Below are 26,696 nucleotides of genomic sequence, written 5' to 3' on the forward strand. Positions count from 1 at the left end.
GTTTCAAAACATCAGACTGCACATCTAAACTGGTTAAAAAGTTATATGACCCAAGATTTCATATGCTAGAACCAAAACCGAGGCAATTATTTTTAACATTATTTCGTTATTTATATTTGATAATGTGTTGCGTTCTTTGGAAGACATTAATTATATAACCAGTAACGATCAATAGCTCAAACACAAATGAAGTAAACTTGTTTCAATTGTCGTAAGATATTTCAGTCTGGAGGAGGGAATTCAAGTTTAACTTTTAAATGTTGATGAAGTGTAACATGAAACTCCTCAAATTTTGATTCAGTGTATTTTGCAGAATGTGAAAAAATACAAACTTGAAGAAAAGTTGGTTTGTTATACTGCTGATAAACTAACAGTAATTTTGGTGGTGTGAAAAGAAAGGGAAATTAAAATGTGTAAAGAAAAAATCAAAGTGATTTAGATAGACCTATTTCATGAATTAGTTGTTCAGCCTACATTGTACACAATTCAGTACAAACAATATGTGATTCTCTACCTCCGGACATAGAAATTATTGTTATAAATATTTTCACATATATACAGTAAGAGTAACAAAACTTAAAGAGTTGTGTGAATTTGTGGAAACAGATTACAAAAAAAGTATTATCTCACAGTAGCTCAAGGTTTCTTTAGTTTGTTACCTGCAATAGAAAGAATTCTTTCAATTTTTGATGGCCTAAAATCATGCATCTTACCTTGTGACAAATGCTCAAAATTATTTTTATTTTTTTTTGGAAAATCTAGAAAGTGAACTGTTTTTGAAAATTTTACATGGTACTCTACAGTTATTTAATAATGTAGTTCTGAAATTGGAAGCTAATTCTATCACAGCAACAGAAGCATTTCAGACATAATCTGAATTAATTTAACTTCAGGAAAGAAAAACCCACAAATTTATACAATCTTCTGTCAAAGAATTGCTATGCACTCTAAAAGAAAATAATGATGTTCGTGAACAAAAATTCTTCTTAAGCATAGACAATTTTTATAATTCTAGTATACAGTACTTAAGAGTTGTGGAGAATCAGTTTTGATAGAGTAAGTAAGTTTCAGTGAATAAGTTGGCACTCTGAAATTTCCTGATCTGATTTAGAAGAGAATGCACAAGTTGTTAATGAAATTATAATTCTATAAATATTGATGACCTATCTGATGAACGTACATTGTTAAACCAGTTAATTCAAAACCAAAGGGTAGATTGTGGTTCAAGTTCTGAAAGAAATACCAGGTACTATTGAAGAAAAGTAGAAAACAATTTTTAAGATGTTTCAAAAGACTGATATTTCATGTTCCAATATTTCTAAGATGGTTGAGTTTACGAACATGAGATGGTTGAGGTAAAGACATCTCTTTGCCTGGGAAATCTGCACCAGTTGAAAGTTTTTTCAATTACAGGTAACAATTGGTCTGCAAAAATGGGGTACTTCAGTATCTACTATTAAACATCTGCTAAATGTTAAAATTAATTCAGAACTTTCTTGTTGTGAATTTTATAAAGTAATTAAAAACAAACAAAACATTTCTGAAAAAAGTCATATCTAATGAAATACACAACAGAATAAATGAAGTTTAATGTTTCAGTAAACTGTTAAGACTTTTAAGTAATTTCAAAAATACGTCCTGAGTTGGACCAAAAAATATGGTAAGCCTAACCATAACTAAATTTCAAACTAGAGTTAACCGTCAAATAATTATATCTAAGTCTACTAGAAACAACTAAATTTTATTCCCATACCTCTTAAACAAGTGATTATTATAACAATAACAATTTTGTTTCAGATACCCAAATCCATTTCTTAATTTATAAAGGACAAATAAGAAATTCAATTATGAAATTCTAGTAAGAAGTAAACACTAACTCTCTCTGATCTGGTCCGCTTTTGGACCAATGCTTTTTCTTTCCCACACATCACTGCTCCATCACAGATTTCCGAACACAGTCTATCTCTATCCTGAAAGCGAACAACTCAACTAACTGGGGCTCGACGCCAAAACACCTATCTTGATGAACCCAGCAGCCTCCTAGCCACCCGGGTTGCTATTCTATCCATTGTAGCCAAACCCAGAAGGTGTCAAACCCCTTTAGTCACCCTCTGCAGGACCAAAAACCTAAGTAAATCAGCAACTACTATATTCCACTCCCTTTGGACTTTCCTATTGACTTGCAAATCCATTTCTTGCATGATCTCTTACTATTCTAGAACATTCAGCTTCATATTTTTGGCAGACATACAGGACATGATGTACATTGTCATCGACCTACTTTCCAGACATAGACCAGAGACAGTCAAACCAACTATCTCTAAAAGCAATACATCCAGAAAGAAACTGAATAATATTCCGATTGGGGGAAACCCACCAAGTGACTTGTAAACCTATTACATTCGGGAAAATACCACGTGTGTAACGACCATTAGAGGATTCATTTCACCTTAACTGCCCAGAACGGATTCCATAGTTTTCTAATTCTCACATGCATCTGTAGGTGAGTTGGCCTGTCTTTTTGGCTAAAACATAATTAATTTGGCTAAAACATAATTGTAACGACCATTAGAGGATTCATTTCACCTTAACTGCCCAGAACGGATTCCATAGTTTTCTAATTCTCACATGCATCTGTAGGTGAGTTGGCCTGTCTTTTTGGCTTTGTCTTTTTGGCTAAAACATAATTTGTGCTCAGCGGCAAAGATATCAATAAGCTAAACGCATATAATAACAAGGACTGCCTCACTGGCTCATGAGAGGCAGTTCTATAACCATCAGTCACTGACAGTAATAGGAGATGCTGGGCTGTCAACAAAATATTCCTAACACTTATATCTCATTCAGTGAGCCCAATGTTACCCTATAGGAGTTTATTTCCCTGCTCCCTAACAAATAAATGCCAAAATCTCTCTTAGATGTTCTAACTTTATGAAAATATTTAGTTTTCTGTATACAATAGTCAGCTACTAATACTTGCTCTTCGATCAGAGTCACCCTCACATTGAGCAGCTGCCTGTGGCAGTTTATTGATTACAACTACTATATAATTTATTGCACAGTGAAGGGATGAAGCTGCACTTAATTTATGGAATTTTTTATGAACATTTAAAAAACAGTTAACATGAAATCCTTCTTAAATGGAAGCATTTAAATAAATATTATATTATATGGAAATTTGTATTAAATATATATTAAAATAATTATTACCACAGCAAAATTATTCAGATTGAGAGCTGTTATTCCAAAAGGTTTAATTTCAATTTTTTTATTATTTTGAGTCATCATGATCAACAACATTTTTTTAAACCATGTTGGTTTATTTATCCACTGGCAGTCATAAAGAACATTTCTTAAATTTTCCCACTGTAAAAAAAAAATAGAAAAATTTTTTTATTTTTTAATGAACAATAAACATAGAGAATGTAACACTTTCAGAACATATTCTACTGGTGAAAATAAAGAAGATAGTTCATATAAATATAGAACGCAAATGCTTCGTTAGCAAGTGGTGTCTGGTGAAAGATTTCAATCTGGTTTCTGCACCTTTGGTAAAAGTTAAGCCAGACTGTAATTTTTAAGACACAAATTAAGGGACAAATTTATGAATTTTTACATTAAAAGAACCAGTAAAACATATCTGAATTTTATATATCCTTCATTCTGTTTATTATAGAAAGTACATACACTCTGTATATATATATATATATATATATATATATATATATATATATATATATATATCCATAGTACACAAAATAAATAATTGCACTGAAATAATTAAAAACTGACAGCTACAAAATAATAACATACAGTTGTGGCTTGTGCATACAGTGCTTTTCAGCTTTGAGCCAATTTTAGATTTTCTCAGTTTGTGATAGTGTATCATGTATAGGATAGCTGGTAATAACAGTAGAAGATGAATAAATAAAGCAGAAGTAGGTAATTGATTATTAAAAAAAAAAACATCATTTACAATTTCTTTCACGGATGACAAGCATGAAATTGGCAATAGGGAATTCAGAATTTAACGACATCATGATGACATTTGACTGCTGTTGATTACGTAGTGGTTTTGTAGATTACTTTTTTTGTTAAATATAAATTTTACATTCATAAAATTATTATATACTAATATTTACTGCTACTGTGCACAATTTTTCTTTGTAAAATATAATGGCAGAACAGCGTATAGTTCACAAAAATTGAAGTAACTGAATAAAGTCAAAAAGATAATATAATGAAGTTATGAGAATGAAAGATAATAAATAATAAAAGAGAATATTATTCTGAATGAAAATAGCTGGAAGTAGTCTGTTGAGATACTAGAAAGTTAATATTTCTTGGCAATGCTTATCAAGTAAATTATAATTATGAAAGAAAATTGTAATATATTTTATGATTGGCTTATCTAGATCAGTGCTGACTGATTAGGTTTCAAAAGTACTAATCGATTTTTTAATTTATTCATTCACAGATCTGAAAAATATTTCGGTACATTTTAATGAAAATTAAGATTTTGTTGTATATGGATCTTCATTATTTTAACAAATTTTTGTAATTTTACTTTAATTTTATATTAATAATATTTGAGGAGCTTGTTTTCAAAAGTGAACATATCTGCTACACATAATTTTTCAGAAGATGCAAAAAACGTATACGTCAGAGCTGTGAGGGTATTTTTAATTTATATTTATCTTAAGATTTAAGATAAAAGTTTTTAGCAACTATTTCCAACCTTGATCTCATTTAAAAAAGTATTAGTTTCAAACTTTTCAATAGAAAACAAATGGAGTTGTTCAGTTTTGATGAAAAAAGTTGTACATGTTCACTTCAGAAAGCAAAACAAAAGAGTATTAATTTTGTACATGCTATTTATTTTAATAGTTAAAAGAATAATGAATTAGCATACATCCATAATTTTATTCTTGTATAATAAAATCAACACTGACTGTCTTTATGGACACCATTAAATTATTAAACAGTAAGACTGTCACATACTTTTTCATAAAAATTTTCTTCAAAGTATCAAGACCGATAATCATAGTATAGTTTAGAAGAAAATTATTAAATACAAGCACAGTGTTCCACGAGACAATACCAAATATCACTTGTCCCAGGATAATTTTTTTGCATCTGCCCATCATTGTTATGAAAAGTATTTTGTAATATGTCAACTCCAGAATACTTTCTCATTGACTTCCAAAATGTTTTTCCAGTAAATTTATGACATCTCTTTTTTTTTCTCTGATGATAATGAAAGTGGCTGTTCTTTTAATAATACAGAACCTTCTGTTTTGTTTTTTTTTTTGTTGTATTCCTGGCATTTTCTAATTAAACTGATGAAGAAAATTTGTAGTTGGTGAAGTGTTGTACTTTGGTGAAAATATTTCCATTCCTTGATTTATGTTTCATTATAAGACTTTTAACATCACTAATACCTTTGATTTTTGAGTAAACAGCCAAGTGCATTGTAAATGTATTGCATTGTAACCAGTCTTTGCCAAACTCTTTAACTGTCCCCACTTCTCTGTAATATGCTGAATACTCTTCTTGCGTTTTAATTCCAACATGTTTGGAATTATGGATTATTTGATGTGTCCTGCACATTCATCTCAGAACAAAATGATTTTACTGATATTTCCCTTTATATTCACAGAACATAGATGATGAATTAAAGCTGACTCAATTTCAAGAGAACCTCTTCCGGCCGGTAAGACTGACACTTTTAGGTTTTGTTCAGACTTTAGAACGTTTTCATTTCGATAGCAGATATAAATCTAAGTGAAGCTTTATCCTGATTCACTTTTCCCTCTGCAGAATAAAACAATAAATGATTTTGCTTAAGATCTTCATTCTTTATCAAATAACATTGAAACGTTTTACCTTCATGATTACACGAGCGCAACGTGTTCTTGAGGATTGTATGGTTAAGATCACACAGTTTTTATATTTATAGTTTTTTAAAGATCAGGCATTATGCCTTAGTGTATATGTAGTTCTTGTAAAGATATATTTTTCAGTCACTATGCAGTTAACTTTATTATGTAGATAAAATTAAACAGAAATTCCAGAATAATTAAATAAAGTTAAACAGAAATTAAACTAGAAAATCCAAAAGTTTCAGATGTTTCTAAAACTATAAAATCAGATGTTTCACCAAATTTATTACATATACACATATGTAATAGTATGATGGTGATGGTATAATAGTGCCTATTAAATTACATGTACACATTTTTAAAAGTACATAAAATTTTATTTCACAAATAACAACTTCTAATTTTTACTTTCTTGTTGAAGTAAAGCAAGTATTGTGATCGCGAAAAATTTCAGTTTTCAGATTTCAGCAGAAATAGCCATTTTGACCAGTTTCGGCATGTCGTCAGTACACACATACATACGTACGAACGTATGTATCTCCCATAAATCAGAAATGATTAGCCATAGGGTGTTGGATTTAGAACTGTTGTAACATCTAGTTGTGCATCTTCCCTTTTGATTGCAATCGACTGAACCAAAAATGTTCAAAAGTACAAAATCTAAAAAAAGATTGGATTTGGACTTTTTCTTACTTGCAGTAATAAGCCCTCATTGACAGCTTATCAACGATGTATCATAAGTAGTACTTATTTTCACTGGTTCCAGAGTTATAGCCAAATTAAATTTTAATTAATGAAATATTTGGATCTTATAAGGAAAAGGCACATTGGTTCAAATCAGATCTTGTCTCTGTTTATCAAATTAAATATAGGGATTTATTAATAATTATTAACCCGTGATTGTAAAATTATTCAATAAAAATAAATAAAACAATTATGAAAAAATATCAGAAGTTATTAATGAAATAAAATTTTATGTATTTTTCATTTTAAAAATATGTGTATATGTAATTTACTAAGCGTACAAATAAGTCATATGGTGTCCACATCAGATTTGGTGGAACATCTAATTATTTGTTTTTGTTTTCATTTTGTTGATGGTTACAACAATAATTTAAAAATAAAAACATAGTATTAAATAGATATGACACATTTACTTAAAGAGTACTAAAGGGATCTTTAATCTATCCTAATATTTTAGAAAAGGTTGTTCAATTAATAATTGTATAAATATTTGATGTTAATAAGTAATATTTTCTTACTTAACTTAATATAATTAGCTTAATATTTTCTTGAAAACTGTCCACTTTATTAAAGAATTCAAGGATCGTATCTCACTTTCAAATGAAATAAGTTTAAATGAAGTACAGCAAAAAATCTGTATATGTAATTTAATAGGCATACAAGGAATCTGTCAACACACCAGATTTTTTTTTTACAGCCACGAGTTAATGTGCGTTGATAAATCAATATATTTAAATTTAAAAAAAAGTTAATAAAATAAATTAAAAAAAATTAGTTAAAAAAGGAGATGAAGTTTGGTTCAAACTAATTTTTTTTAAACAACAAATTATCACAACAATTGTATTATTTTTGTAAATGTGATACGTATTACATATAAATGAAATCAAGCCGGTAAGAGTTTTATATAAAATTTTTCTATTTTTTGTTTATTATATGGAACGCTTAAACATTGTTATCTATTATTGTATATCTATTGTCTATTACATAGATATTTAACACATATGTTTTTTAAAGAAATTTCTAAATTGATAACAGATTTTGATAACAGAAATGAAGCGTCTTACCTTTTATTATATCAGAATCATTTTGTTAAAAAACAGTTATTTATAATAAAAAATGTTTGTTTTTTGAACAGAAGAAATGATATCTGCAAGACTCTTACAATATGGTTTACAATTTCACTGTAATTTTTTTTTAATATTACAGTGTTTTGTTAGATTATTCTTTTATTTTTTATGAATTACTGATTGTTATCTTATGGATTTATTATTAAAATTTATTGCCATTCTAGAACAAACAAATATACATTTTTTGAATTTGTTGGCCAGTTTTTTTTTGTTGATAATCATATCATTCACTTCATACCCTATATTCCTTTTTTTTAATAAATCTAGTATAATGACCTTCTAGTATAAGTGTAACCCTCGAATTTTATCGCATCTGTGGACACATTTTTTATATTATTATTAACTGAACTTTTTTTTATTTCCGCTACCAATTAGTTCAAATAGTTCTAACTGTAGAATAAAAATTTTATCAATCGAATTTATTTCTGTTTTATGTGACAAAATCTTTGTTGCTTCATTTGCAATACTTTTCTACTGTTCATGTTTTTTTTTGTTTTTTTTAGCAGCTATAATCTCTTGTAAACTAATACTTTTATTTTTTTTTTTAATGAAGTGATGGGAATTAAAAAAATTGTTTCATTTTCAGTACTTTCCTTTTAATGAAAGAGCATTTACTATTAAAACAAGCTGTAGTATATTTTCTTTTAAATTTTATTATTTCATGTACATTATCAAGTTTTTGTATGCTACCTAGTACTATTAAATACTGCTACCTAGTAGCACAATTCGTAAACCCATCTTTCTGAGGAAAAAGTGACATATTCAAGTCCTGCAGTTCAAATGGAAGAAAAAACATTGTCTAATAAAATTCAAGGTATTTTTTGAAAGTATTCTTTATTACATATCTAATTGAACATAAATATAATGTTTTCGTGCTTATTTTTTTTATTTTTTTCACATTTTCCTTTTACTTTTATGTTAGGTAATGTTTAGAATAGTAAACACAGTTCGTTGACTTTGCTGTACCATCCAGTTTTATAGACTCTTACCGGCGAATTTCTAACAAACTTCTTGATTACAAATATGTTGACATTTGATAAAAAAATAACTTACAAAACATAATGGAATGGATATGTTTTCTTCTGATAAAAATGATTTTTTATCTGTTATTTTTTAATGGATTTATTATTAAGTTTTGCTATAAAAAAAAACCTTTACTAGGTTTAGTAAGAGTAGTTGATAGATGAAAACACAGAAATGACAATTTGTGGATATGTTGATTGAAAACAAGCTCCTCATTTTAACTTTCTACCAAAAAGTATAAAGATCAATATTATTTTATGAAATTAGGTCAAATAGTCTTTGATTCTATTAAGTTATTTAAATGTTCATAACTCCTAAAAATCCTGGACAGATTTTCAAAAAACCAAGTTTGTACAATTACTGTTGTAATACACTTCCGAAAAATAAGAAATTTATGCGAATTAATTAAACATTGATTTTAATACCCATACATACCTCTGTTGTCATGCGTTCACCTCTGACATCGAATAAATATATTAAATAAAACAAAAAAGCACAGTAAGGTACTTCTGTTAACTTTGATATTAAGCTGCTTTTCTAAACAAAGAATATTAAAAAAGAATGAAAGAAAATTATGGAATTTAGTTTTCTAAAATCAAACATTATGCATAAATTACATGCACTTGCGTGCACGCACGCAATACAAAATGATTCCTAACTTTACTTTAAGAATTATTGTAATTTACACATATTAACAAAAAAAATAATAATAATTTGGACCGAGATAAAAGGAAGTGAATTAGAATGTATTTCTTATGCTGAATTTTAAAATGAAATCAGTTTTTCTTCATCAGCCTCAGACTTTTAGATATGACCCTTTAACATATTGATAAAATTCTTAAATTATAAAATACAAAGATAATAACAATAATTACCAGTACAATTAAAATTCCAACCATTATTTTCCAGATATTTACATTTATCTTAATTTCTTTTTTTTTATTTTCCTTGTGTTCAGTGAACTAACATCAACTGACATCAACCAACTAAAAAAATGAATTTGAAAAATGTAAAATATTTTTTATATTTTTATGGAAAAATGTAAAAAATGGATTTTCAATGACATTCCGCAGCCTAGATTTTTGTAGTTCACTTACAAGCTGATCCTGGTTTTCAACTTTTATATTTCCAAGAAAACTAGTAATGACATCTTTGAAAAAACAACTACCACAACTAAAGAACACAGCAAGTCATACCAAAATGTGAACTAATACTGAAGAAAACTTCATCACGTTGAATTACTATTACTTGACTCTTCAATATGTCTATACATGTCTGGCTTGACATGAAATGACATCATTTAACTGTTATGTATTAAATATAGGTCTACAGCATGCATGCATAAGTTATAGTCTGATCCGGCCGCTGATTTCTGCAGGTATCTGTTTTTTTTAATGAAACTTGATTTAAATGAATGATTAATGATAGTTTAATACATTATTGCCGGGTTGCCTAACAAAAATTAGCCGCAATTACCTTTAATTAAATATATTGTAATTAATTAATTTTAGCCAAATGCAACTATATTTTTTAAGTGAATTAAACATCACTTGAAAGAAAATGATGTGAAGAATGTAAAATAAAATTGGTTGCCAGCTCTCAGTCAACCACAACCTCCAAGTTGCCAGGTGTAAACAGGTACGTTATTGTTAATTATATACACTCATCATGTTTTTCAAAAACTTTATATCCTAAATTGAAGTTAAATTTTTTCTGTACACAAAAACACGTGGTTGCCTGTAAATAAATAGCCGCAAGTACCAGTTGCCATTATTTGAACTAATTACTTTCAGTCTCGATGAGTGTGAATGAGAGAGAAGGAATGCGCGTGCTGCTTCATGTTGTAAACAAGAACACAGCACAACTATCATGTGCAGATAAAATTAAACTTCAAATTCTTTGAAAAACACAATGAGCATAAATAATTAACAATAACATACCTGTTTACACCTGGCAACTTGGAGGTTGCGATTGACTGGGAGCTGGCAACGATTTTTTTTTTACATTCTTCACATCATTTTCTTTCAAATGACGTTTAATTCACTTAAAAAAAGTATAGTTGCAATTTGTTAAAATAAATTAATTACAATATATTTAATTAAAGGTAATTACGGCTAATTTTTGCTAAGAAACCTGGCAGTAATGTATTAAACAATCATTAATCATTCATTTAAATCAAGTTTCATTAAAAAAAAACAGATACCTGCAGAAATCAGCGGCCGGATCAGACTATGACTTATCTATATAGTTTCTTCCACGAATGATAGAACAAATAAATTTAAGTGGTTTTAACTTAAGAACATTACATGATGGGTTGTTTTGGAATACATATTCAGACTCAGCATATAAAATATTATATAGAACACCTACTCCCTTTTCAGTTCCAAATTTATGATGACCAATGTTATTTATTAATTTATTTTTGTAAATATATAATTTTATAAATACCTTTACGAGAGAATATACAGACAAACAAGCATATCCGATTGATAAACATAGCGTTGTTATTGATGCACCTGGAATTCCTTTGTTGATTATACTTACTCTCCTGTAATTATAATTTTCATTTTAATACTTTTAGAAGATACACATCATTTAACTTTATTCTATGGAAAAAAGTTTTGTAATAACGAAATCCGAGCACACTCTTATTATAACTACTGTTAACAGGCCCTTACTACAGGAATTATAAAATAGTATTTTAAAATTAATAATAATAATTATTACTATTATATATTATATTGTAACATTATATAATTACGTATAAATTACACTGTTATATTATATTATGAGTTTGTTTTCATATTCAATTTATACATGATTTGCTATATTGGCTCATGTTTCTAATTATTATACTTATTAGCTGATCCGGCAATGCTTCACCATTGCTAGATTTGAGTATATTATATATAGATTAAATGAACACAAATGAAAGTTTGATAAAACATTAAAAACTGAACTATGGAACTTCACAAAATTTAATCTTTCCCTTTTCCCTTCTTCCCATCTTCTCTTTTTCCCTTCTTCTCTTCTTCCCTTTTTCGCAAAAATATTTCGTTTCACGAAACTAATATATATTTTGAATATGAGCCAAATCGGACCATAAATACAATTTTTCGAATTATCCCAACCCCAGCACCACCTAGCGGGTCGAAACTAATTCAGAAACCTTCACGGGTGTGCGCACAACTCAACAAAGTTTCATCGCAACCAGATGAATAGTATAGGAACACATACAGGACAAACAAACAAACATTCATTTACAATAATAATAATATAGATATAAAATAAGATATAATTTTTTTATTACTAAAAAAAAAAAAAAAAATTGACCTCAACCATTATCTATACACAATTATTGAATTAAAATATGGACTATGCTGCCAACTGTCACTGAAACATATATAAAATAAAGAAGTAACATTAAAAAATCATTGCCAGTTTTTCAATACCTACAAAACATAAAAGGGGTATTTTTAATAGTTTTTAAAAAAGGGAATAAAAACTATAAACATCAATATCCATTTTAGAGAATTCAAATAAACTGTAAATTTGGTTCAAAAAATGGAAAATACTGAAACATATAATTGACCTCTGAGACCTGATGCACGCCTGTTACGTAGATTTTACTTATAACAATTTATCTCCAGAATGATAAATGTGGATGAACTTTAAACAGATCAAAGAGATATCCCCTCCTGTGAAAAATTTTAAGGGAGAGGGTTATTTTTTACAAAAAGGCTTTTAATCAGATACACATTCTAGAAGGCAATCCCCAACCGTTATTCAAAAATAAAGCTCTGTACCACTGATGTTGCTTTGGGAAGCTCATATTTAAAGATAAACATAGGAGTATATCTCCTATGTATTTCTAACTTATAATGTATATACTAACTGTTTGTTATAACGAGCAAAATAGCTCATTTTAATTTCGGTAAACTGTAAGCAGGCGATTTTTAAGCGTAATCTCTCTTTCCAATTTATAATTATCAAAATGATTAACGATCAGTTACAATATAGAATATCAGCGGTTACTTCAATAACAAAACATTTTTCAAATCTTGTAGGTGTAAAAACCTGTTAAACGTTTTCGATACCTTGTGAAACTAACTGTTCATACAAATTAATGCTGAAAAGTCCTTGGGTGCCTACACAATCAGAGAAAACAAATACAGTCAGCTATTTTTAAGAGCAATTTTTTAATTGAATAAATAAATTATGTATTGTGCAAATATTCGTCATCAAGAATAGATCTATGATGAAAGTAATCTAATTAAAAAAATTATAAATCCTTACTTGTATATTAATTGATGATGCATAATAATATATCTCGTGTAACTTTTAATTAATTCTATATTATCTTCAGAAAAAGAACCATTTTCATCATCCTCTTGCACCAAAATCCAAGCTGAATTTTTCAAATTAATTTCCTCAATGCTACACTGACAAGAATTTTCTCCATTTTTCGGAATTAACATTTCTCTTACCGATAAACAAAGTAATTTTATGTCATTAACAACTTCTTGCATCGATATAATACATACGAAATAAGTAACGTACGCATAGTACCCTGCAAACGTTATATACGAACACTGTAATATGTACCATATGAAATACATATAAAGTTTCCTGTAATTACAAGGGTAATAACCTGGGAAGAATAGCGGTAAATTTTCTACTTTAATATTACTCAAATCTTCAGTATTTAACAGTTTATAAATTGTAGTTGATAAAGGAAGTACGTAAAAAATGCTCATATCAAACAAAATAAAATTGTACAATACACTATTAATAAAATTTCTTTCTTTTTTATCACTTTCCAGTAATATTTTTCGATCTTTCGACACAAAAAATGGAAATTTATCCTTATTTTCACGAACAGCTATTAAAATAGCAGACAGAAAATCCTTCCAACATGTTAAATACACGATAACAAACGAGAGAAGCACTGTGTAAACTGTTATCCCTTTTAACGACTCTATTCTTTGATCCATATTATCCCAGTTATCGATTAAATATAAAAAACAACCCATGAATAAAACTACTTGCATTATATTAAATGATACAATTCTTATGTTTAGTTTTGGCCTTCTGTTATCATGAAAATCATAACCTAAGAATGCTAATGCAGCTTTTATTTTATCACCAGTGTCCATCGTATGAATTATTTTAATATATTTCCTCCTGAAAACAAAATACAACGTAAGAACTAAACAACGCTAAACATTTTAGATATATTAAAAATCAGCCTACCTGAAATAGTTTTACAATATATTATTAAAAAATTGGACTTATTTAGTGGATTAACCGGTGACTAATCTGCGGTGAAACAGGTGTGCCGCAGTGCACGATTCCAGCGAATATCAGTTCTCATATCAGTTCTCAACCCGCTGTCAGTGGAATTACTCGCTGAATTTGAATATATCATTTTGCTGTTACTATTCCAGAAGAGTCAACATATTTAGAATATAGTCTTTTGTTAAATCCTTAAATCGGTGGTGAAACAAAAGGTCGGATAAGTAAGTATGGCGTGTACTTTCATTAATGTTTCTCATTTATTTTGTAGTTGAAATGTCTTAATTGTATTCGTACGGGCTCCAAAAACCGGATTTGAAGTATTGACGGAATAATTTATTTGTTTTTATGTACGGTACTGTAACGTGTAATAGGTGGAATTTTTTTATAATTTTTCAACTATCAAAGATTGTTATCGATCCGTGCCTTACTCATTCCTTTACGACATTCTGAATTATAGATACGGTTCGTCAGGGACCACGAACATAAAACAATTTTTGAGTCGGGAAAAACATTTCTATGAACACTTTTTTGATCTGTTGCAGTCGCAGAACTCATTCTGAATTTCTCACAGATGAATCGTTCTGTTGTATATTCGCTGCTTCAACTAAACAGAAACGTTCTGTTGTATATTCGCTGCTTCAACTAAACAGAAAATGCACAATTAAGTCAACTGTATCCATACAGGTTAACTTACACGTTTTAGAACTACGATGGATATTTTGGTTCAACGTCATTTACCTTCGTATTCCTGACGAAAAAATGATTTCATGAACCGCTATTCAATATGTAAGGCTATGTTAAATACCTTCCCATTATAAAAAACAGCGGAATGTTCTTTGCCTGGAAATTCACTATTAAACTTATCATACAACACTATTACTAGGCAATCTTTTTGATCAACAGTTTTGATTATACTTATTTTCCGTGAATTACTTGCTTATAAAACTGCAATAACCGGCCTCTTTTTTTTGAACATCGATTTTAATCCTGTGAAACATTCAATTTTGTTTTTTAATTAATTTTGAGGAGTTATTTCAAATTGCGATAAATATTAATCTCTTAAGTTGTTCGTATGTGCATAAAAACGTTTGAAGTAAAAATAAGGTAATTTTTTTTCAGACTTTTGAAGAACAGTTGCATGGTAGAATTGACGGGTGAAAATGGAATTTTGAGGTTTGAGGAACAAGAAAGCACCAATTAAATTTCAATATATATATATATATTATAATATATAAATTATATTTATATTTAACATAATATATTATAAATATATACACATAGTGTAGGCCTGTGTATAAAGTTTTTTGGTTCGAAAATATCCAAAACTACTAAATCAATCTCATTGAAATTTAGATATGCTGTAGTAGTGTAACTGAAGTTAAGCTCATGTACATTTGATGAATATCGGATAAGTGATTGTTCTGTGAAGATAAATTTAAGATCTAATAATTTCAGCAGGGCAAGTTAGAAGCGCGGTCCGTTATGATGACGTTTCTTTATTTGCGTTATCTGTTGGCGATATTGTTCGGCAAATTTATTTAGCGATACTTACTCTAAGGGCCTTGATTCGCTATGACTGGATGGCCTTGATCGGGTACGTGTTTGAGCGAGACAAAATGAAAAAAATAAAAAAAACGTCAATTCGGTCTTCTTACTCAGAACTACTCAAAACATTTTTTATTATTTTCTTCAATTTTTTACAGTGTTTTACAGATGTTCACTCATTATAAACATCATTTGAAAGAATTTCAGTAATATAATTGGATATCGTAACAGAAAAAAATTCGTTAACGGATTAAAATAAACTGAGGCTAATCAAAGATCGACTGTTCACTGAAAATATTTACTAAAAGTACTAATTTATTATACTTTTTAAACAGGAACTGGATGACGGTCAAATTACAGCCGAATGTAAAAATTACAGTTACGCAAACGAAGAATCGAAAAAAAAATTGCTTACCTTAAATGTAAATTTTTATTTTCTAATATTTATAATGCTGTACTTATACAAATTTTAAATAGTAGAATTAGAATTGGAATATTGTTAAACACGTAGTCCAGAATTCAGATCTTTTAAGCTTACTGCTCGTTCTAATTTCTGTGGTGTTATGTACCAAAATCTCAGTTTTATGAAAGTAATTTTTGCTGTATTTGTAAGCAGATTTTACTGATTTTTCAATACTAAAATATAAGTAAATAAAATACAGAACATCCTTCAATACGGGAAATTTTACAAAAAAAAATGAAACAGTTTTACTGGCTTACAAAGTATATATATATATATATATATATACTTTGTTTAATAACTTACGGACATTTCTTTAAGAAAAGACATGACTGTCATATATATATATATATATATATAAATATAAAATATGTAAATGACAGAAAAAAAAAGTATATACATCGTACAAAGATTATATATATATATATATATATATATATATATATTGCATGGCACTCTTATTGTTATTCCAAATATACTTTAAAAAAAAAAGACTTCGTTCATTTTTAATAAGCTTCTATAAATAAATCGATAAATATCGTATGAAATATTAAACACTTCCCTTTTTTATATTTTTCTAAAATAACCAATTTAGACATTATGCGAGTGGAGCGAACGTGGATTAGTCGTTTCTATTCATCATACAGTACCCGTATACTGAATGATTACTAATTGTACAAACCGTTGGTAGCCTATGTGTTTTTTATATTGAAAACTAAATTTTATGAAAATCTATTCGAGAATTTTATTAAAACATGATTTGTTTTTAAAAAAGAATGTTTTAGAAATATCTCACGGATCGGGAATAATATTATAAATCACATAATGGTTCGATTCGTAGAAGTTGCTTATCGTACTTTCATATGAGATTAACGGTTCATTTGTACTAGTTTTATATTTGAATAAGTAAGCATATTTATAATAATGAAGTACTGGTGCCTTAGCGGTGTATCTCGTTCTGTTTTAACACTGACTGAGTACTGCTCTTAATACAAACTGCAGTCGTGCATTTTTTATTCTGAAAATTAAAGTTAAGGTAACATGTAATTCTTTTTTTGGATCGAATGAGTATTTTATCAAAATATATATTTTTTAGATGAAAATTAAACGAAAATCATAGTTTTTTGTCGGTTTGTCGACAGAGAGTAATAAATTTATTTTCTTCTCTTTCGTATTTTTTCTATTTCAAAAAGAGTAATGGAGTTAATCGAAAGTAATCGTTATTGTTTTCGACGTATTCTGATTATTGAAATTATTTTTACAGAAAATGTGTACTTTATTCTTTTTACAATATTTATTACAAAGCTTGTTTACGGAAATTTTTTATAATCTAAATGTGTAAAAATAAATGTTTATTTTTGAGTTATCCAAAATATTTTATGCTACATCTGTGGCCCAGTAGTCACTCATCTGAAAGGTTCTGGGTTTAAAAATAAACATTTTAAAGCACGTAATGATTTCGAAATCCTCCTTCCGAATGATATAATAATAAGCAATAATTAAATAATTATTATCTTTAAATGGTAAATGTTTTAAGAATTTGTCCAGTTAATAATTACGCATTACTTCTAGTCTAAATAAAATTGGTTACTGTTAGACTTAAATTTTATTTCTATGTTTATAAAATTATTAGCGATTTAAATAATAACTTTTATTATTTAATAATTTGCTTTAACCTAATGTCTGAAAACTATTTGCAGAATCGTAACTGTGAAAAAAGATACTTCCAGAATAGAAAACATTTTTCTTAGCGACATTCATGTTATAGATTTTAATCTTTCCCAAAAACATTCCATAAACCATACATTAAATTATATTACAATTGTTTTTCGCCATTTACTTTATTTATTGCGAAAAACAAAATAAAAGTACAATAAAATATAAAAAAAACAGTTTTTGTTGAATTCACTTGTAATAAAAAAAAATATTTTATAAATTTATTTAACAAAATTAACAATTATTTAACAAAATACAATAAAATATGGAATACAAAATTTGGTACGGTACAAACATTACACAGTTATTTAATTCACTTGAACTAAAAGAAATTATTTTACATCAATAATGTTACCGCATACTCTATGATGCGTGGATGGTTGTGGTCCAGTTGGAATTTGAAAAAAGAAGAAAAAAATTATACATCTTCAAACATGTCACCAATGTTAAATCTTATAAATGTAATTAAAATTTTAACCTCAATACTTTTTTTACAGTTCCAACTTTGAGAACTTTAGATTAATGAAACATTTTGGCAGATTTTATAGTCAATTTGAGCGTTTTTTTTAAAAGCGTTCAGATTTGTTCTATACATAATTTTTAAACATAACATAAATAATCATTCATACACAAACAATTTTTTAAGATTTTTAACACATTAAAATTTGTTCCATATTATTTATAATCACCATGGAAAAAAAATCTGTTTAAATTTTTTTAACTATTATTAACTACGTAACTACATATTCTTTAATTACAGATAATCGTAAGTGTATCAATGGAAACGAGAACGATCCTTTGTAATTATTATTAATATTATGAATAATGTTGGATTTGACTGTCTCAAGTTGTGAACTATTATGCATTCAGGTTTCAGTGAAATTGGGCGTTAAGACCGATGATTTTACGATAATATGCTTTTACAGACCGCCAGATTTAAATGTTCATGAATTTTTACATGATCTTGAAAATATTCTTCATAATTGTAATAATAATAATGCGGTCTTAATCGGAGATATGAACATTGATCTTACTAAGGAAAATACTGTAGTTAGTTACTATCAAACCTTATTACATACAACGGGATTCATGTGTTGCATATCTGATATAACGAGGGAGGAAATAAGAGATGGGGTAATTGTTAGATCTTGTATAGATCACATTTTTATTAGAGGCTTTCCTGATTACGTTTTTTCTGGAGTAATTGAAACTAAAATTTCTGATCACTATGTGACAATAGCAGATCTGTTGTACAAGAATTCATCCCAACGATCGATGGATGACAGTCTTGGTTCATTTTACTTAGATAATGCCTTAATTAGATATAAGTTAGATAGCATAAATTATGACACCTTAGGTAATAAGATGGATAATAATCCATCTGCGTATGAGAAATTCGTTGATATAATTAATTCTGTGTATAACAGTTCTTTAGTTCGCAGAAATACTGATAGGATTAAAATTCAAAATAGAAAAAAACCATGGATGACGGATGACATTCTAAATAAAATAAAGTATAGAGACAAACTGTTCAAAAAATGGAAAAAAGCACCAGCTAACCTGGAAATTCGAAAAGATTACATATTATATAGAAATAAAATTAATATTGAAATACGAAAAGCGAAGGAGAAGTATTTTAATGATAAATTTAAAAATTTTCAAAAGAATGATATTAAGGGTAACTGGAAACTACTTAACTCTTTGATGGGGTTACCCTCTAAGCGTAACTTAGACGATACTATAATTAAATATGTAAGCGGTACATCTAATAACGCGGGTAAGGTCGCTGCAGACATTATCGGTAAACACTTTGTAACTTCAGTAGATGATATTAAACATAATTGTATACATAAGTTCTTGAAATTCACGGGTGGCAATTGCATGCAGCTTGTGTCTTTTCATTTACCTTTAAGTTCTCCTAAACAAATAGAAAATATAATTTCATCTATGAATGATAAAAAATCGCCAGGTGTAGATGGCATACGAATCAAAGATTTGAAATATGTCGTTAATAAAGTCAGCCCTTTAATTTCAATTATAGTAAACAATATAATTAAATCAAGGAGGGTTCCTGATCTACTGAAGATGTCTATTGTTAGACCTATCTATAAAGCTGGTTCTTTTAAAGATTTAAATAATTATCGGCCAATTTCTATACTGTCATGTATCGAAAAAGTTTTTGAACGGTATGTCTCTACGCATATTACTAAATACCTTGATGATAACAAATTAATCAGTGAAACTCAATATGGTTTCAGAAAGGGGATTGGGACTAACGATGCTATAAATGATTTATCTGATTTTGTCAATATTAACTTAAATAAATGTAACCATGTAATCTTACTTTTTTTAGATTTTCGTAAAGCTTTTGATACGTTAGACCATCATAAACTTTTAGATGCCCTAAATAAGCTAGGGTTTAATGGCCCTTTTAATAATATGCTACAAAACTATTTAAGTAACAGAAAACTTATTGTTAAAATTAAAGATAAATATAGTGATAGACACGAAACGGATAGTGGCGTGCCTCAAGGGTCTATCTTGGGCCCAACACTTTTTAATCTGTACGTTAATGATATGTCTAGCGCGATCTCTAATTCATGTCTGTTGCAATACACTGATGATAGTGTTTTAGCATTTGGACATAAGCGATTGGAAGAAGCAGAGTTTTTAATGCAAGAAGATTTTAATAATCTATTAAAGTGGCTTCATGACAAAGGCCTAATTATTAACGCTAAAAAAACTACTGTTTTACATGTAAGATCTCCTTATCTTCGATCCCAAAGACCGATAAAAATTATTTGTCATACATGTGACTGTATAAAAAATTACCACATAAATTGTAATTGTGAACATCTCCAGAATGCTGACAAATACAAATATTTGGGTGTACATTTTGACTCTTTTTTTAGATGGGATCACCATATAAAACATATATGTAAAAATTTAAGAGTGGTTGCTATGAAATTCCACCACATCTCACCCCTATTACCAATTCACTGTAAACGCTTACTCTATTCATCCTTGTTTGAATCTGTTATTCGATACGGCTTGACAACATGGGGATCAGCCGCAGACTATCTCATAAATAAAATAAATTTAATACAAAATAGGGTCCTCAAAGATATTGCTCTTTATGATTCTGATAACAATTATGACACTAATTTAAATAATCTTACAAGGTTTCTGTCAGTTAGAGGTCTATTTAAATTCTTAATTATTTTTAAGAACTTTTACAACAGTGAATACAGGGTAAATATAGAAAGTGGATACAATTTGAGAGCAATGAGCTTTATCACAGATAGATATAATAATACTTACGGTAAACGATTACAGAAGTACGTTGTTCCTGCATTACTTAATTCTTTACCGAATAACCTCAATAATGTAAAAATAAAAAAAAATGATTTAAAAAAACTTCTCATTGAGTGGGCATTAATTATAACGTAATAGGTACTAACAGGATTCGTGTTGGATTTATACTGGCAGTCCAGACAATTATAACATGATTATAGTTATTATTTTAATGTTGATAATTATTGTAAATCAATAAATAATGTATTGTTGAATGGTTAAAGCTTAGTTATTTATTTTCTTTATGTAATTGTTGCAACAAGATATTAATTGTGTAATTCGTTGTTGTAATTAAGTATAGTTTTGTTTCTTGAATATAATTTTAGTTACTAAATCTAATACATTACAATTATTAAAGAAATAATTTGTTCATTAGTTTTTAAATATTTAGTCTAATTTTGTAAAATTAATTTTTATAATTGTACTACTATTATAAGTATTATAAAACTAATAATATCTTTAGTTGTTACATAAAATTGGTTATTACATTAACCACTTAATAATGTAATAATACTCTTTAGTATATCTGTCGACAGACTTAGGTCTGACGGATGACCATGTAAGTTTTAAATTGTAAATAAATAAATAAAAATAAAACGGTATTACTGATCCTCATGTATTAAAATTTTTGTTTTATTGTTGATTCATTTGAAACATAAAAAAAAAATAAGAAATGTTTAAAATACTATAAAATAAATTAAAAATTTTATTAATAATAATTTAAAGTTTTTATAATTTAAAAAAATTTAAAATAACTTACTTTTAAGTAATGTCAATACAGCAAGATCGTTCTTCAGTCGAGTTACTTGAATGATATACATCTTTAACAATAGTTGAACAAGGAGCTGTAAAATTTATTCCAAGAATATTATTCATACACAACGATTAATTACATAAGGATGATTCATCACACTTATAAATACTGTTACATTTAATGATAATTAGGAAAAAAATTTTCCATAATCCTTTATCTCAAGACAGAAGTAACTTCGTGTGGTCCAACTAGGTTTAGACCGCAGAGATTTTCTTTAAAATTTAGATCAAATACTTCTATATATGGGGCGTTGATCATATCCCTATTTTTTCAAAATTTGTTCAATTCGTATTTTCTTCAGAGGCACTACAGAAAATACTTTCATAAGCATAATAATAAGTTGTTACACTTTAAATTTTGCCCATCGTCTGCAATTAGTATTACTTTATTACCGCTATAAATGCTATTAAAATGATTTTTTTAAATTTAATTAAAATAAAAATAAAATACTTTTAAGGTTAATTTAATTGCTAGTTTAATTTAAAAAAAAAAATACAAAATCATTTTCATTGAAATTTGGATATGCTGTAATAATGTATCTGAAGTTGTGCATGTGAAAATTTGTTGGGTCGTTCTTGAGTTACGCTCAATTAAAGGTTCTTCTCTGTTATCTGTCACCACTGAATTAAATCATGCACATAAATTAATGCTTTCATGAAAAGTACAGCTCCATTTAAGTATAAATGAAACACACTAAATCGCAGCCCGTAGTTTTATTTTAAGTATATTTTACCACAGCTTTAAAATATCTTTTACTACATTTTTTTACAGAACTACATTTTTTTACAGAATTTTCAAACAGAAAATGTTTACAGAATGGTATTACTTTTGGTCACACATCGTGGAATTTGTGGTGGGAGGGGGTGAAATGAGTTAACCTCAATCTAAGGTTTACAACAGACAACATAACCTCACTGGTGATCGAGAACTTTATGCTTGTGAGTAGAGTCTGGTCATTTTTAAATGTATCATCAAACTACGATTATTATAATTTAATTATCATGTAAATGGAAAATATTAAAAAATAAAGAAAAAGTTATACCGCTTTTCGTTTTCTCATTTAATTTATGTTTTGTATATTTCTTGTGCAAAAAATGAAGCAAAATCAAATGTTATAATGTATATATAACATATATATAAAATATATTGTGTTATTTTTTTTATATTTTCATCACATAACACTAATGTCGTAAACATATCTTACCTGTAATAATAATAATATCATGTGTATGTTTACCACTTAGTAATATTTTGTCAAGTGTTGAATGTATATTTCTGATAAAATAACTGATGATAATACACGGCAAGACAGTCTGTCTGATTTGTTAACTGTGTCTTTCAAATTCAAAATAGTTTTGAATACAATTCATACTATAGTAATTATGTTATGTCATCTTGGTTTTCTTTATTATAAATAAGTATACTTTTTATTATAACTAAAATATCATTTATAGATATATTTGTGTACTTGATAAATCAAATGAAAGTAATTTTGTTATTTTTAATTTCAATATTACTTCATTTATTTATTAGTTGAAAACTATATTTTATAGTATACATGCACGGATAATTTACTTTATTTCTTAATATTTTATCTATTTACATTATGTAATAACATGGTGCAGCTTGGAAATTAATAAGTGGGCGTATTGCAATATTAGAGTTACGAATTTACAGGTAATTAACAGGTAATCATGTTCATTTTGGTGCCAATGGTATGAAAGGGTACAGACATAAATGACATTGTAATTTAGGCTTGTATGGTTGTCTTTCATAGTTGTTTTTGTAAGTCATATGTGTTTGGGTCTTTTATTTCAGTGTAATTATTGCCAAGAATATATTTAATATTTTTAATATAATTATTTTTATAATGATGATGGGTATGTTCGTTTTATATTAATATAATATGTTACATTAGAATGCATATGCATATGTGCACATGTTATGTTAGAATTTTGTTTATCGAGTGTATGTTTTTATGCCTTTGATGTGTGGGTAATTTTTGGTATATTTGTGATTTTTTTTCTTTTACTGATGTAGTGTGTTCTATAATTTTGAACTTTGGCACTTTAGTATTTGCAATCTCATTCATTATTGCGTGTTTATCTTGTTTTGTTCTTGTATTTCATGCATACTTATTTCAGTGTCCACTATAGTATGATTGATGACATTATTATTAAAAGAATTATTCATTACAATTGCAAATATAAAAATAATGCAATTGCATTGTAGAATTGCAAATAATTCTCTTCTCTATTTCAGACAATTTTGCATCGGCTAAATTTAAAAAGCCTTTATCATAATGTTGTTTATTGTTAGTAAATTTGTTTATATTATTGTTTCTTATCAATACACAATTAATTTTCTTGTTACAGCGTATTAATATTTCCTGTTTTAATTCTTTTAAATTTGCATATTTAGGTATTATATTAAATTTTTAATTTTGTATATTAAATCTAACGTTTTTTCATCTTTGTGTAATTTAAAAAAATGAAAAACCAGTTTGACCTGGTCAGGTGTCATTATTATTGTTTTCAAACATTTTTCTCGCTGTATCAAATAATAAAACTAATTATAAAATCAAAAACCACAAGACAGTACATCAAAAGTAAGAGACGCTTAATCAACTGTAGTGGTTTCAAAAATTTACTTTCTTCGTCAGCAGTTAAAATTACAACTTACACATAAAATAATCAACAAACACTGTCTTGTCATACAACATTAAAAACTCTTCCTCACACCATGACATGAAAAAATGAGTGGTAATTCCACACAATTTATTATTAATTCTGTTAATCCAAAAAATATACTTTATAGATTTACCTGTTTTATACAAAATGTTATACTTATTTTTATGAAACGTATTGTTTGTTATAATAAGAAAACTTTGTCTGGGTTAAACTTAAAAATATTTATGCCCTTAATAAAGTGCTATCCTTTTTTTTTAAAACATTAGATTATTACTTTTTATCTAACATTCTATTAATATTAATTCTAATAAATGTTTATTTACACTGCTTCAGACAACCAACCTTTCACTTGCTCTGATCTGTTTTTTATTTTTTTATTATTAGAGCCTTATTTTTTATAAAAATAAATGAAATTGTTGTTCCCATGTCGTTATTTATTTCAATAAATTACTTTTATTTATTCAAAATTTTACTACTTTTTAATTTTTTTGCTCCACCATGGGTCACAGCAAGGTAAGTTGTCTACATCTGAATTTTTGGGACAACGAATGGGTTTCATAAAAATTTCATAAGAATTAGAAACTTTTTAAGTTGTTAATATTAAGTTAATATTTCTTCGGCTATATCTCCATCAAATAGAATACAGGAAATTATTTCTATCATTTTCTCTGATAAGCAATCAGTTGTTTTTGTTCTGTCACCATGTTTGACAACAGAAAGAGTTTACCTAAGTTACTTCCTAGTAAAATGACATTGCTGAAGAGATTTTTGATTTTTCGTAATTTCTTTAAGTATTTGATCAACTGTAGTTAAAGCAAAACGGGGAACCATTGTGGCTTCATCCCAAATTATGGCTTTACTTGAGCAAATCAATTCTACATCAAAAGGTTAAATTTAATGTGATTGAAATTTGTTTTTCCACCTTAGAGTAGATTAGCAGCAATTTCTGTTAATGCAACAGAGGTAAAGCAACAGCTTGTTCCCCATGAATAGTACTAAGAAGGTTTTGTATAAGTATATTTTTCCACTATTTTCCCTATTTTTCCACCATGGAGCAAAAAAAAATAACACTTTCTTTTTTTGTCAAGAAATATTTAAAATTGTTTGATGTACATTCAGTTGAAAGAGTAAAGTGAATTGTACATTCACAAAAAATTTCAAGTTTCTCTTTTATAGGGAGCTGAGAAGTGTACCTAAACACAAAAAAAATCAAGTTTTGTAAAAACTAAATCTAAAAAATTTTATAAACAGAAAACATACCTTTAGTAGTGTCCACCGCTATAAGATGGTGTTTTCTAGTCTTCCTGCTACTCATAACTATGCTCTAATTTTCTTCTGCTGAGATTCCTCTTCTGCCTACTCTTTTTATCTCTAGTTGTTAGATGCCTCGCTCACTATATTTCACTCGCTCCTCATCTAATTTTTTCATTGTATCAAGGGTGTATTTTCCTGGATTTAACCTCATTTCTTCTAAAGCCAAAACTTTTGCTACATTGCAGTCATTAAACTTGCAAATGGCATCATTTATTCCAAAATTAAGTTTCAATATCAACAAACGTTCTTTTGGGTATTGTCGACCAAATCGTATTGTTCAAACTTTCACTGACATTTTTGGTTTTGCCAGATAAACATTTTTCCAGCAACACACTATCAGATAAATCCTTGAAAATTGGCTTAATTTCATCCACAATTATTTTATTCAAATGGAAGCTCTGATTATGGTCGTAAGGTAGTTTCCTTCTTTCAGCATCCCGGTACTTACTTCCTTAAACGTCGAAATTTTTTTGTTTGCTAAAGAGACAACAGGAGAAATGTTTTGGATTGTTGAGACTTGTAATTGAACCCACTTTTCGTTTTTTAAAACGAAGTTTCAATCTAGATATTTTATATTAAAAATACAACTATTTACACTATAAAGAACAATAACAATAATAATACCAATCCATTCTGATATTAATAATATCCACAACAGCACACTCCAAAGAAAACGTAAACAAATAAGATTACTACGGAATATTAAACACAATAAAGTTTTGCTATAAA

General features: G+C 27.8%; 1 protein-coding gene across 2 annotated transcripts in view; it reads right to left on the bottom strand.

The window, feature by feature from the left end:
• Positions 1-26,696, bottom strand: part of LOC142333006 (odorant receptor coreceptor-like) — a 28,075-nt gene extending 1,379 nt beyond the window's left edge. The window contains exons 1-6 of one of the 2 annotated variants that reach the window (XM_075379772.1): positions 25,914-26,696; positions 21,910-21,994; positions 13,073-13,346; positions 11,225-11,324; positions 9,212-9,313; positions 3,211-3,366 (exon numbers count right to left, since the gene is read on the bottom strand). In XM_075379772.1, the coding sequence (XP_075235887.1) occupies positions 3,211-3,366; positions 9,212-9,313; positions 11,225-11,324; positions 13,073-13,346; positions 21,910-21,970 (693 nt within the window). In that variant the 5' untranslated portion in view covers positions 21,971-21,994; positions 25,914-26,696. The remainder of the gene's footprint in view (positions 1-3,210; positions 3,367-9,211; positions 9,314-11,224; positions 11,325-13,072; positions 13,347-21,909; positions 21,995-25,913) is intronic. The other variant, XM_075379774.1, reaches the window with a different exon arrangement.

Source organism: Lycorma delicatula, chromosome 12 (genome assembly GCF_047948215.1).
Source record: "Lycorma delicatula isolate Av1 chromosome 12, ASM4794821v1, whole genome shotgun sequence".
Lineage (NCBI taxonomy): Eukaryota > Metazoa > Arthropoda > Insecta > Hemiptera > Fulgoridae > Lycorma > Lycorma delicatula.